Genomic DNA, 13,452 nt, shown 5'->3' on the forward strand with positions numbered 1-13,452 from the left:
CATAGCTTTTATCACCACCTGACATAACATATTTATATACTTAATAGTATATTTACATTTAATAGTTACTTTAGTAAGTAGATATATATAGATACTAGCAGATTTATATATATATATCAGCATATACATTTATATCAGATATGTATATTTTATACATAAACTATACAAAAAATCATAAATATATATTATATATTTCCACATAATGACACATTTATATTTATTATATTTATTTGCTAATATATAATTTACATACTAGTAAATATTAGACATCACTATATATTTCTATATCATCACATATGCAGTAAATGGCATATGTTTACACATCTAATATATATATATATTCTCCTTTGTCTCCTTTTCCTCATCTGTAAACTGGGGAAAACACAGCTATTATTAAAAATGAAATTATGTAAACTTATAATTAACTAAATTAGATTTTAAAATGTGATAAATACTCAAAACTCATCACTTCTTAATTATTATTTTACTACATTTCATTATTTCTATGCTCCTGAGACCATTCATCCCTAGTTTAATTGTACTGTAGAAATAATACACAATGGTGCACTAGTGCATCTCTTCCAGACTCTGTGTTCCGTGACTACACCTTGGTAAGTTGAAATCTGACAAGATGATAGTATGTAAACCATGGAAACTGGCAAATGTTAGAAATCAGGGCTTCCTCTCCCTCTCCACCTAAAGAGCTGATTGTTAACCATTTACCAGCACACCACTGAGAGCACTCAGAAGAGTGCCTGGCACATGGTAAACGCTATAATAAATGTTTCCATTACTATATTTGCTTGTGCACTGGGTCGAGATGCAGTCTTTTTTTCTAGGTCCGAGTTAAAAGTGTTTGAAGAACACAGAATTACAGACAGTGTGCGGAACTACACCTATTTAATCCTGCCAATGACTCTCTGTGGAGTCTGTACTACTTGTTACCCCCATTTTACAGAAGAAGAAACCGCAGTTCTGAGACGGTAACAGTCAGAAGGCGCTATCAACTAGCGGAAGTGGGATTTGAAATTGCAGCCGAGCAGCTTCTGCGCGCTCGCGCACTTAATTAACGCACTCTCCTTCCTCTCAAATTCGCTACCCCAGAGGTAATTGCACTTCGCGGCGCGCGAAAAATAAATAGGTGCCGCCGTGCGCGTTGTATCTTGGGAAATGTAGTCCACAGGCTCAAGGAATACTATTGTACAAGAAGGGAGGGGCGGAGAGTACGTCGATTTTCGCCTTGTAACAAAAGAACAAAGTCAGTTCTCGTGCCTCGCGACGTTTCGGCCATGCCTCGCGCGACTTCGGCGGCTTTACTCGCGCCCGTTGCATGCTGGGAACGGCAGTTCGCCCGACCGGCTACGTCGGCGCGAGATGCCGGAACTCACGTGGTACGTTCAGGTCGGGTCCCCGCTTCGCGCGAGTCACCGCGTTCCACGATGACAGGCTTTCCACGCTCCGGTCGCCCTTAGGCATGCGCGACAGACATTCGGATCAACTAAGAATACAAACTGAAGCCCTACGACTTCTCACCGGTTTGCGCTCTCGCCGAGGCTCGGGCTGCTTGCGGACCGGCCTCCTTCGTTCCGCTTCTCCCCACTCCGAAAGTTTAAGGTAGGCCCTGGGGCGCGGAGGACTTGGGTCCCAGCCAAGACGGTTGAGGCATGCCTGCGCTGTCCCGCCGGTGAGGGAAGGAGGCAAGTTCGCCCTCGGCGCTGCAGCTGCGTAGTCCGGGCAGCTGGCACCAGGTAGGCTCCAGACCCAAGGTTTGTCTGGAGAAGGGGCCCACTCATGCGGGATGGTCTGGGGGTGGGCGGGGGGCGCAGAGGTCCAGATACCGGCGGAGCCGGTCTTGTGGTCCCAGTGGGGACTTGGGCTTTCAGGTAATGATGAGGAGGGACCGGCGGTGTAGCCAGAGGGCTGTTAATGGGTGGGTGTGGAGGTTTGGTGGGCTGCGTGGGTGTAATAGAGGTCTGGTGGGAGTGTTATTGGGGAATCAGTGAGGGCTAAAAGGCGTGTTTTAGTCGATGTGTTCAAGGGGGCCAGTGGGATGTGTTCGTTAATTAATGAGGGGATGGTAGAGTGGGCAACTAGAAGATAATGGGAGGCAGGTAGGAGTGTGATCCTTGAGGGACTGATGGAGGTATGATATTCAACGGGTTAATAAAGAGTGGTGGGGCATAGTGATTGAAAGGATAATGGTGCGGCTGTGGAGCGAATAATAGAGGCCGGTAAAAGTCATGATCAAGGAACTAATGGGAGTAGTGATCAAAGAAGAGAGAATGAGAGGCTGAAGGGGTGTTGTAATCAAAAGATTTTAGTGGGTGATGATGGTATGATCATTGAAGAATTAATAGGAGCAGAGTGAGCAAAGAGGGGGTAATAGTAAGCTGTTGGGTGTGATCATCAAGTGATTGTTGGGTGGGGAGAAAGGTGGGCAGTGAGGGGAGAATGTGGAACTGATGTATGATTATCAGGGATTAACATGAATGTGTGGTAGGGAAGGGTTACAGGGGGGCTAGTGGTGTGATCTGTGAAGGATCAGTTGGAGGGCCAGGTTAATGGGGACTAATAAATCATAGTAATTGAGAGCTTGATGGGGGACTAATAGGCCATGATTCTCCAGGCATTAATGGGGGGGTGGTGATAAAGATGTAGTAATAAAGGAATTATTGGGGGCCTAATCACTTCAGGGGAGAGAGATTAAGGAGGTGGGGAGTGCAGTGAGGTAGTATGAGGATAATGGGGTGAAAGCAAGGGATTAATGGGGGGCTAGTAGGGCTGTATGACTCTAGGGGCAATGAGGAGAGCTGGGAAGACAGTGAGATGTTATTGGGGATAAGGTGGGCAGAGAAGGGTTGATAGTGGGGTTTAATATGTGGTGTGTGAGTGACAGCAGTGGGAGGTGGACAGGGTCAGTAATAGGTCATCTATGAGATAAGGGTTGGGTTTGTGGGATCTTTGGGGGAGATCTGTGGGGTTAGTGATGGAGCCTGAGAGCTCAGTGGTGGGGTCCTTCAGGCTCAGTGAGGTCATTGGGGTTAGTGACTGGGCTCCAGCCTTCCCACCTGTTGAGTGAGGTGTCACACGGGTCAGATGAGCCCGGTTTAGTTTTTGTGGTTCTCGCTGCCCTGCAGAGGTAGGTGATGGCCCACTTACTGATATAGGGCGGCGTCAGCTTGCTGTTGGCAGGTCCCTGGGCAAACAGTGTGTGAGATGGGACGGACGTCAAAGGACAAGCGGGATGTCTACTACCGCCTAGCCAAGGAGAATGGCTGGCGTGCCCGCAGTGCCTTCAAGCTGCTACAACTTGACGAGGAATTCCAACTCTTCCAAGGTCCCCACTTGGCGGGCGAGTCACTGGGGGATGGGGTGGGCGAAGGGAATAGACAAGTGGGCTAGGTCTACAGAGCTCCCTGTGGTAGGTGGGCTGACTTGGAGGGTCTGTGGGGCAGGGGCCAGGCAGGAAGATGGGCAGGTACGCGAAAGGAGCTGGGCATCTAGGCAGCAGATAGATACGGGTGCTCCCCAGGGGAAAGGGGTGAACTTTGCAGGGTCCCAGGTTGGAGAGGTGGGTGCAGCTGACCACTACACCTTCCTGTGTGTGCTCAGGTGTGACGCGGGCAGTTGACCTGTGTGCGGCCCCGGGCAGCTGGAGCCAGGTGCTGAGCCAGAAGATTGGGTGAGTGTGGAGTCCCAGATGGGAGAGTGGGAGGGCAGGTTAGATGGAGGGTGGACCAGGAGTGATAACTGGGCTGACATGGACCGTGTTGTCCACAGGGGCCAGGGGTCCGGCCACGTCGTGGCCGTGGATCTTCAGGCTATGGCTCCACTACCAGGTGTGTTACAGATCCAGGGGGATATCACCCAGGTGAGAGCATGGCTTGGGGTGTTGGGGTGTATCCTTGGCAAAGGCCCCCCAACCTGGGGGCTACGGCAAGTGGAAGAGAGAAAGAGAAAGACAAACAGACTGAGAAAGACAGACAGAGATAGAGTAACCGAGAGAACCCAAGAGAGTGTAACAGCAGAGAAACAGAGCCAGCCTGTCGTCATCACAGAGAGACAGCAAAAAATGATCCCAGAGATGGAGCCTGGTCTTAGGCAAAGCCTGAGAATTTGGCTGACCCAGGGGCTGCGGGCCAGGGCCAAGGGCAGGTGGGGTTAGAGGGCTGTGGAGGGGGTGCCTTGGGGCCACTCATCCTCCCTCTCTTCCATAGCTGTCCACTGCCAAGGAGATCATCCAGCACTTTGAGGGCTGCCCCGCCGACCTAGTGGTGTGCGACGGGGCTCCTGATGGTAAACAGCAGGGACTGGGGGGCCAGGCTGGGGCCCTATGTGTGTCCGTCTCTGTATGTCCCGCCTCTGTTGGCTTCTTTTACTGCCTCTCCTCTCCACTGTCAGCTGTTCCTACATCTAGCAACTTCTCCCTACTTCTGTTTCCTATTCTCTGCCTCTGTCTTCTCCCTCCCCGTACTCTACCATTTGGGTTTTGTCCACCCTTTCATCTTCTTATTGCTCACTTCTCTGCAACTGTCCAATTCCATCTTAGTGTTCACTCTTTTTCTTTTTTTTTTTCAGTCAGTTAGCCATCCATCCATTCAGCACATTTACTGAGCACCTGTTTTGTGTCAGGCACTGTTGTACATGTTGGGAAAATATTTGTGAATAAAATTCTACTAATCTCTGACCTTATAGAGCTGGTGTTCTAGTGGGAGCAGACAGAAGAGAAACAAGTGATTGAGCTATGTAGCCTGTCAAAAGGTGATAGGTACCATGGGGATGTCAATGAAAAGGAGAGGGAAGAGGGGAGTACCTGTAGGAATTTTAAATAAAGCTTGGAAGGCCTCATTGGCTTTAGCACAAAAACCTAAAGGAGTCAAGGGAATGGGCCAGGGGCACGTCTGGAGGAAGAACAATCCAGGTAAAGGAATTGGCCTATGCAAAGGCCCTGAGGTAGGAGGGTGCTTGGCATGTGTGAGGAATAGCGAGATCAGTGTGGCTGGATCGGAGTGAGTGAGCAGGAGGGTTGTAGGAGGTGAGAACAGATCCTTGTGTGGATCTTTCTGGGCCACAGTGGTGACTTTGGCTTCTTCACTGAGATGAGAGCGTGGGGAAAACCATGAGAGGGTTGTGAGCAGAGGAGGGCCGTGCCTGACTTGGGTTGTGACAGGATCCCTCTGGCTGCTGTGAGCAGTGTGAGGGGTGAGACCTGGGGAGGGGAGGCCGCTGCAGTCGTCCAGGTGGAGTTGAGAAGATTTGCTAATGGCTTAAATGTGGGTGTGAGGAGAGAGTGGTGGGTGGGTGTGTGTCAAAGGTAACTCGAAGGTTTTTGGCTTGAACAACTGGAAGGATCAGATGAGATGGGAAAGATGATGGGAGGAGCAGGTTTGGGCAGGAAGATCGGGAGTTTGTTTTTGGATGTATTGAGTCTGAGATGTTCGTTCTGATCTGAGTCTGGAGTTAAGAGGAACAGTCTGGACTGGAGGTAGAAATGATGATAACAGTATTCACGCCTGAGGTTGTTTTGAGAATGAAAATGAGTGCCTAAGGGTTGGGAGCTCAGAGTACGCATCTAGTTGGCAGATAGTATTTGCATGCAGAACCTTAGCAGTAAGAGAGCCTAGGAAATGTTTTTAGCGCTCTAACCTCTGGGAGGTTAGAATGGGAGCATAGCTAGACTGGATGGCCCCCTAACGCTATTCTCTTGCTGCAGTAACCGGCCTCCATGATGTTGATGAGTATATGCAGGCCCAGCTCCTCCTAGCCGTGAGTAACCCTGGCTGCCCCTGCCTCGGTTTGGCCCCCTCCTGGCTGTCTCCACCTCACCCTTAGCCATCTGTCCTGCCCATAGGCTCTGAACATTGCTACACATGTCTTGAAGCCAGGGGGCTGCTTTGTGGCCAAGGTAAGGCTCGGGGAACCTGGTAGGGGGTAGAGAGGGGTCTCCAAAGGTCATCCTCATGCCTCCATCTCTGCCTCCCCACCCTGCAGATCTTCCGAGGCCGGGATGTGACACTGATCTACAGTCAGCTGCGTGTCTTCTTCTCCACCGTGCTCTGTGCCAAGCCCAAGAGCAGCCGGAACTCCAGCATTGGTCAGTGGGGTGGAGGGGCCAGGCTGGGGGGTGCGCATCTCAGGGACCCATCCGCACAGGGTGGTGGTGGCAGTCGCCCCTCACTCTACCTTATCCCCACAGAGGCCTTTGCTGTCTGTAAGGGTTATGACCCCCCTGAGGGCTTCCTGCCGGACCTGACCAAACCCCTGCTGGACCACTCTTACGGTGAGAGCCAGAGCCCTGGGCCCCATCCCTGGGGAGAGTCTCTCCACCAATGGAATTTATGTTCCAGGAGGGCCCTCAGCCCCACCCCCTGGTGGAAACTCTGCCCCTTAGGGGAATTCTGTCCCAAAAGGATCCTCAGCCCCACCCTCTGGAAATTCCACCCCTGTATGGATATTTTGTTCCAGGAGGATCTTTAGCCCAGTGGCCTAGTGGTAACTCTTGGACCCGGTGAAAATTCTGTCTTGGGAGGATCCTGAGTCCTACCCCAAGGGAGACTCCACTTGCCTGCGGAGATTCTAGACTAAGAAGACTCAGTCACGCCCCAGGTGGAAACCCCACCCCTGTGTGGGAATTTCATCCTGTGAGGGCCTTCAGACTGGTCCCTAGAGGGGAAAAGCACAGAGCGGCTCTTGTGGCAGGCACACTTGAGTGAGGCAAAGTCCAGACAGTATATGGCAGGTGGGCATAAGTTCAATCGGAGAAAAGTGGGTTGGGGGGGTGGTGTGTTTTAGAACAGGTGATCATGGAGGGCTTCCCTGAGGAAGTGATCTGAACCAAATGAAGGATTTCTGGTAAAGGAGGGCAAGAGTAGCTGGTGGATACGTTGGGGAGGCCTCGGTACCCATCCTGGGTGCAGCCTGAGTCACGACTGGTCCCAGACACCCCAGCCCTGTCCTGCCTCATCTCTCCCTGCTTGTCAGATCCAGATTTCAACCAATTAGATGGTCCCACCCGCATCATTGTACCATTTGTGACCTGTGGGGACCTGAGCGCCTATGATTCGGACCGCAGTTACCCACTGGATGTAAGCGCCCAGCCAACAGTGGGTGGATGGGGGGTGCTGTCCTAGGTTCCCAGGTCCTCACCACCCCCTGCCGACATGTGTCCCTGCAGCTAGAGGACGGCTCAGAATACAAGTATACTCCGCCCACGCAGCCCCCCATCTCACCACCGTACCAGGAGGCCTGCACCTTGAAGAAGAAGGGGCGGCTGGCCAAGGAGATCCGACCCCAGGACTGCCCCATCAGCACAGTGGACACGTTGCCTCAGTCCCTGGCCGCCCCACAGCGCCACACCCTGCTGGCCTCTGAGGTCTGGAAACATGGGCCCAGAGCCCTTAATGCCCTTTCTCTGTGCCCACAGTGACCCCCTCCTCGTGTGCCTCCTTCTGCCCCAAATCACATGGTTTCTGGGACAAACTTCTCTTCCCTGCCTCCCAATAGCTATAAAAATCAATGGGTAAAACCAAGTACAGTGAACGGAAAAGCTTAGCCAAGTATCTGAGTCCCTTCTTTTTTTCTTGGGTAGGTGGAAGACAGTGAAATGAACTGTTCGCCTTAAGATGTTAAGGTAAATTTGCCTTTTTGTCTAAGAATTTGAGTAAATGGCACCTTTAAGAAAAAACTGAGTAAAATTTCACCTTTGAAATTTTTACATCAACTGGTAAGATTTCAGTCAGCAAACCTTTACTAAAACACCTGATCTTATGTGCCAGGAACTGCTTTAAGGATTTTACATATTGAGGCACTCGGTAAACATTTATTGAGCACATGCTGTGTGCTGGGCATTGTTCTAGGTTTGAAGATAGAGCGGGGAACAACACAGGCAAATATCCTGGTCCTCAGAGCTTCTAGTTTGGGAAAGAGGTGATAAGCAATAACACAGTCTAAATGCACGAGTTTCCACCCACACATACACAAACTATTTATCTTGATCTCTCTATATATGTACACACACACACACACACACACACACACACATATAAAATGTAAAAGTAATATGGGATATGAAGAAATTTTTAAAGCAGGGTAAAGAGATCAAGAATTCTAGGGGGTGGCAGTTTGCAGTTTTTAAAAAGGTTATCATGGAAGGTCTCACTGAGGTAATGTTTGAGCAGAGACCTGAAGAAGATGAAGGAGGGAATCGTGTGTTTATCTAGGGGAAGAGCATTCCAGGGAGAGGAAATAGCAAATACAAAGGCCCTGAGGTGGAACCCTGCCTGGTATGTGAGGGAGCAGTGAGGAGCCAGTTTGCCTGGAACAGTCTGGGCTAAACCTATCAGTGCTGGAGGGCTTCTCATCCTCAGGATACCACATCAGAGGACATCCCTGTCTGGCAATGGCTTTGCAGGTTATTCAGACCAAGTCTTCCATTAAAATAAGAAGTAAAAAAGACATCTTTTAAAAAATGAAATGGCAAATCACAATGGGAAGAGATATTTATAATCCCTATATATAGTATCCTTGATATTTAAAAAACTGCTATAAATCAGTAAGGAAAAGAAAATATGAGAATGGCCAGTAAGCACATGAAAAGCTGCTCATCAGGGAAATGCAGGCTAGAACCAAAAAGATTGACAATACTAAGCGTCTGGAAGGATGTGCAGCAATTGGAACTCTTGAAGACGCCCATGGCAGCATATAATGGTGTAGCCACTGGAAAATTGTTAGGCATTATCTGCTAAAGCTGCATGTGTGCCAGTTCCACTCCTAAGAAGTGAGTACTAGAATGTTCCTAGCCAGCACTATTTGTAGTACCCCCAGACGAGATACAGCCCAAATATCCATCAGCTGTAGAATGGATTGTTAAATCCTGGTTTATTCGCAGTGGAGAGCTACACATCAAAGAGAATGAACATTATATGTTTTATGCATTTTTCTGTGTGTTATGGTTCACAATGAAAGTAAAGGAAAAAACCTCAAAAAAATGTTAGTAGCTGAGCAAACAATGATTATAGTAGAAGACAGTGGGGAAACATTTTGGTTTAAAACTTCCTTTTACTTTGACCTTTAGTTAGCTGGCAATCTGATAAGGACTCGGAAGCTGTTTGCTGTCAGGAAAACCAGAACTTGAGTTGATGAACTTGTTTTCAAATATCTCATCAACCGGTCCTGAACATACAAGCTCCGAGTGGGAACCTGCAGCAACCACCAGGAACACAGCGAGGAAAGAAACATCACGGAATGTCCGTCTGCACTGCAGAGGGGATTCTTGAGTGGGGTCTTGCCTCTTCTCTAAATCTTTCCAGCCGTGTCCTGATTATGTCCAGAATTTACCCTGAGAGCGGGGGTTCTTAACCTGGGTAGAAGTCAGGGTTATGTGTGGATTTGATGGAGGGAAACATTACATCTTTATTTTCACTAATATAAGTGAAATTTTAGCTATACTCCCGGATCTGAATGCTGGCATCAAATCACAATAGTAAAAGCAGTGCCTGCAACTTCCACCAATACAGATCACAGTTACTTTTTTATGTTATGTTACAGTCGTTGCAGGCATCTTAAAATGTTGTTCACATTGGTCACTACTTTGAATAAGATCTTAAAATTTGATGAATTAATAAAAAAATTCATATATTATAGCATCCCAATGTTGTTTCATTTTAACATGGTAACTATTTTTCTAGTTTTATTGAAATATAATTGATATAATGTGTAAGTTGGAAGTGTACAACATAATGATTTGATATATGTGTATATTGCAAGATGACTACCGCGGGTTTAATTAACATCTATCACCTCACATAGTTACAGTTTTTTTTTCTTGTGATGGGAAGTTTTAAGATTTGCTCTCTTAGCAACTTTCAAATATACAATATAATATTGATAAGTATAGTCACTATGCTGTATATTACATCCCCAGAACTTATTTATAACTAGAAGTGTTGTACCTTTTGACCACCTTTACCCATTTTTAGATTCCACATATAAGTGAGATCACACAGTATTTGTGTTTCTCTGACTAATTTCATTTAGCATAATACCCTCAAGGTCTGTCCACGTAGTCACAAATGGCGGGTGTCCTTTTTTTATGGCTGAATAGTATTCTATCATATGCATATACCGCATTTTCTTTATTCATTCATCTGTCAACAGACCCCTAGGTTGTTTCCACATCTTGGCTATTGTGGATAATACTGCAATGAACATTGGGGTGCAGATAGCTCTTTGAGGCAGTGATTCCATCTCCTTTGGATATATACCCAGAAGTATATATTTGGGATACGGGGAATGCTGGATCATATGGTAGTTCTATTTAATTTTTTGAGGAACCTCCATGCTGTTTATTTAGTTTCCATAATCCTGTGTATTTGAGTGTGTGTGTGTGTGTGTGTGTGTGCGTATGCACATGCACACGCATGCTTTCAAAAATATTCTATGAAGGGGTCCACAGACTTGATCAGATCAGATGCCAAAGGGTTCCCCAGAACAAATTTTTTTTTTTTTTAGCTGTGCTGCGTGGCTTGTGGGATCTCAGTTCCCCGATCAGGGATTGAACCCACACCACGGCAGTGAAAGCCCAGAATCCTAACCACTAGGCCACCAGGGAACTCCCCAGAACAAATTTTTTACGTTAAGAACCCCTCTCTTAAAGGAATATCAGAAAGTTTGCCATGACTGCAGTCCTGAATTTCTATATTTTAGCAAACAGGAGCTGACAAACACCAGCTACATGGGCAGACCCGGTTTCCGCAGCTTACTCGCTTATCTTTAGAAAATCACTGTTCTTTGTCCACACACCATCCATTGACCTCAGGACTACTGACATCCCAGTCTGTGACCCCAGGTGTTTCTGTACCTGACTTTGTGACCCTGGGAGTGTCCATACTGAGTGTAACCCCAGGGGGCCCACACCACAGCTTGTTAACCCAGGAGTCTTATCACCCACGTCAGTATGACCACAGGAATGTCCACACCCCAGTCTGTGTGACTCCAGGAATGTAAAACAGAAGTATCTACACAAAAGGTGGTGTGTCCACACCCATCACCATGTAAATTCAGCAGTGTCCACACTAGAGTCAGTGACGCCCCAGGAGTGTGGACAGCCCAGTTTGTATAATCCCAGGAGTATCCACGTCTCAATTCCCAGGAGCGTAAACACACCAGCCTTTGGGACCCTGTGGGCATACTCACCTCGGGCTGTGTGTCCCTGGTGTCCACCCCCATCTGTGTAACGTCAGAAGTATACACCGAAAGTCTCTCTGACGGGAGCAGTGTCTAATTCCCAGTCTGTGCAAGCCAGTGGAGTCCACACCCCCAAGTGTGTGGCCGAGGAGGGGCCCACCCGGCCTAGGCCTGCTCTCTGAGCTCGGGAGTGCCCACTCTCCACCTGTGTGGCCCTAGTCTTGCGACTCCAGGAGTGTCCACGCCACTCAGTGTGACCCCAGAATTTTCCACGCCAAAGTCAGTTTGTCCCCAGAGCTACATCCGTCCCAGCCCGTGTGTCCCCAGTGGGGTACTTACTTTAGTCTGAGTGACTCCTGGAGTGTTTCCACCTCAGTCTGTGATGACAGGAATGTTTATTCTCCAGTCTTTGTGACCCCAGGCTTTCCACAACACAGCCTGTGTTACCCCCAAAGTGTACACGCCTTGGTCAGATGACTGCGGGTTTGTCAATTGCTTAGACTGTGTAACAACAATGGGTGTCCATTCCCCTGTCGCTGTAACCCCCAGGGTTACCACACCTCAGTCATTGTCACCCCCCAAGGGTGTCTGCAGTGTAGTCTGTGTCACCACAGGAGGGTATACACTCCAGTCTGTGTGACACCTGGAGTATTCAAAATATAGTCTGTGTGACCCCATAAGTGTGCATATCCCAAAGCTTCTGACCGCAGTGTTGTAAAAACTCCAGTCTATTTGACCACAGGGGTGCCCACTGCAAAGTATGTCAGTCAGCGGCAGTGCCCACGTCCCAGTCTGGGTGACCTCACCAATGGCATATGTCAGGTTTTGTCACCATAGAAATGTCCACCCCCTCTGTCTTACCCCAGGAGTCTCCAGATGCCAATGTGTGTCCTGAGGGAAGCACACCCCTGGTCTGTGTTGTGAAAGCATTGTTTGTTTACACCCCAGTCTGTCACTGTTGCCTTTCCACCTGCCAGTCAGTGTCCCCTAGGAGTGATCATTCCTCAGCGCTTGAAACACCAGGAGTGTCCACACCCCAGCGTATGTAACCCCAGGAGCGCCCACAGTCAGCCTGTGTTTCTCCAGAAGGGTCTACACAGTGGTCTGCATGACCCCAGGATGATCAGCTTTCTGTGTGACCGCAGGAGAGGCCACCACCCAGTCCACGTGTCCCTAGGACGGTACACCCTTGGCTGTGTGATCAGTGAAGTCTCTATGCTCTGTGATCTGTGACTACCAGGGTGTCACTCCCCAGCCTGCAACTCCAGAGCTTTCTACCCTGTGTGGGAGCGAGGAGTGTCCCCACCTCAGTCTCTGTGGCCCCACAGGCTCATTTACTACGTCATCCCTGTCACCCTAGGAGTAGCTGAACTCCAGTCTGCGTGATGCCACAAGCGTCCACATCCCAAACAAGGTGAGCAGAGGGGTGTCTACACTTGAGTGCGTGTGACCACAAACATGTCCTCCCCTTGTCTTTGTGACCCCAGATGGGTCCGGTGGGTTTTACCCTGGCTGTGTCCACATCCCAATGTTTGACTACAGAAACGTCCACAGCCCAGCCTTTGTGACCCCCCCAGGAGTGTCCACCCCACAGTCAGAGTCCAGAAGTGGCAACGGCTTAGTCTGGGTGACTTTGGGAGGTTCCACAGCACAGTCTGAGTGGCACCGTGAGCGTGCTCATCTCAAACTGTGTGATCACAGAGGTGTCCACACTCCAGTCTCCGTGGCCCAGGAATGTCCACACCTAAGTTCCTGTGACAGAAGCAATGTCCAATCTCGAGTGTATGTGACCCAGTATTGTCCAGACCCCACAGTTGCTGGCACAGCGTGTCTGTACCCAGTGCCTGTGGCCTCAGGAGGGTGTGCTCCCATCAGGGTGACCACAGGAGTATGAAAGTCCCATGCCTGTGACTGCTGGTGGGTCTACACTCCAGTCTGGGTGACCCAGGGGAGGATGCCCCCCATCTGTGTGACCAAAGGAGTCTCCACGCTCCAGTGTCTGTGACCACAGGGGCGTTGGTCACCCATTCAGTGTGACTAGAGGAATGCCCACAGCAAATTCAGTGTGATCACACCACTGTCCACCCCCGTCTGCCTGTCCTGAGAGGCATCTCTGCTGCGGTTGGTGTGATCCCAGCAGAGGGCACACGGCAAGCAGCATGACTACAGAGGTCTCCTTCTGGACAAACACAGGCTGACTGGGGGTCCTCCTGGTGTTCCATACACTGGGGCGTGGACACTCCTGCCTGTGATACTCCAGCAGTGTCC

The 13,452-nt window shown here is 49.2% G+C and overlaps 1 protein-coding gene across 7 annotated transcripts; it reads left to right on the forward strand.

Annotated features, from left to right (window-relative positions):
* Positions 1-1,355: 1,355 nt before the first annotated feature.
* Positions 1,356-12,585, forward strand: FTSJ1 (FtsJ RNA 2'-O-methyltransferase 1). 7 transcript variants are annotated; one of them, XM_061177958.1, is made up of 13 exons: positions 1,356-1,614; positions 3,168-3,337; positions 3,613-3,682; positions 3,781-3,871; positions 4,218-4,296; positions 5,714-5,766; positions 5,852-5,905; positions 5,992-6,094; positions 6,197-6,280; positions 6,982-7,085; positions 7,175-7,372; positions 7,589-7,630; positions 12,545-12,585. In XM_061177958.1, the coding sequence occupies exons 1-12, from the start codon at positions 1,475-1,477 to the stop codon at positions 7,619-7,621; spliced, it is 1,179 nt and encodes a 392-aa protein (XP_061033941.1). In that variant the 5' UTR covers positions 1,356-1,474; the 3' UTR covers positions 7,622-7,630; positions 12,545-12,585. The 7 variants fall into 7 exon arrangements, with proteins under 7 accessions (XP_061033941.1, XP_061033940.1, XP_061033942.1 ...); XM_061177957.1 differs by lacking the exon at positions 12,545-12,585 and adding an exon at positions 9,074-9,594; XM_061177959.1 differs by lacking the exon at positions 12,545-12,585 and adding an exon at positions 9,074-9,594 and having other exon boundaries at positions 6,988-7,085.
* Positions 12,586-13,452: the final 867 nt, after the last annotated feature.

Source organism: Eubalaena glacialis, chromosome X (assembly GCF_028564815.1).
Source record: "Eubalaena glacialis isolate mEubGla1 chromosome X, mEubGla1.1.hap2.+ XY, whole genome shotgun sequence".
NCBI lineage: Eukaryota > Metazoa > Chordata > Mammalia > Artiodactyla > Balaenidae > Eubalaena > Eubalaena glacialis.

Bases quoted from the DNA above. Each gene is read 5' to 3' on its own strand.
- FTSJ1 (XM_061177954.1), top strand. From the start codon at position 1,475: ATGCGCGACAGACATTCGGATCAACTAAGAATACAAACTGAAGCCCTA. The intron at 5,906-5,991 runs GTAAGGCTCGGG...CCCACCCTGCAG, and splicing joins GGGGCTGCTTTGTGGCCAAG to ATCTTCCGAGGCCGGGATGT. The intron at 6,095-6,196 runs GTCAGTGGGGTG...TTATCCCCACAG, and splicing joins CAGCCGGAACTCCAGCATTG to AGGCCTTTGCTGTCTGTAAG.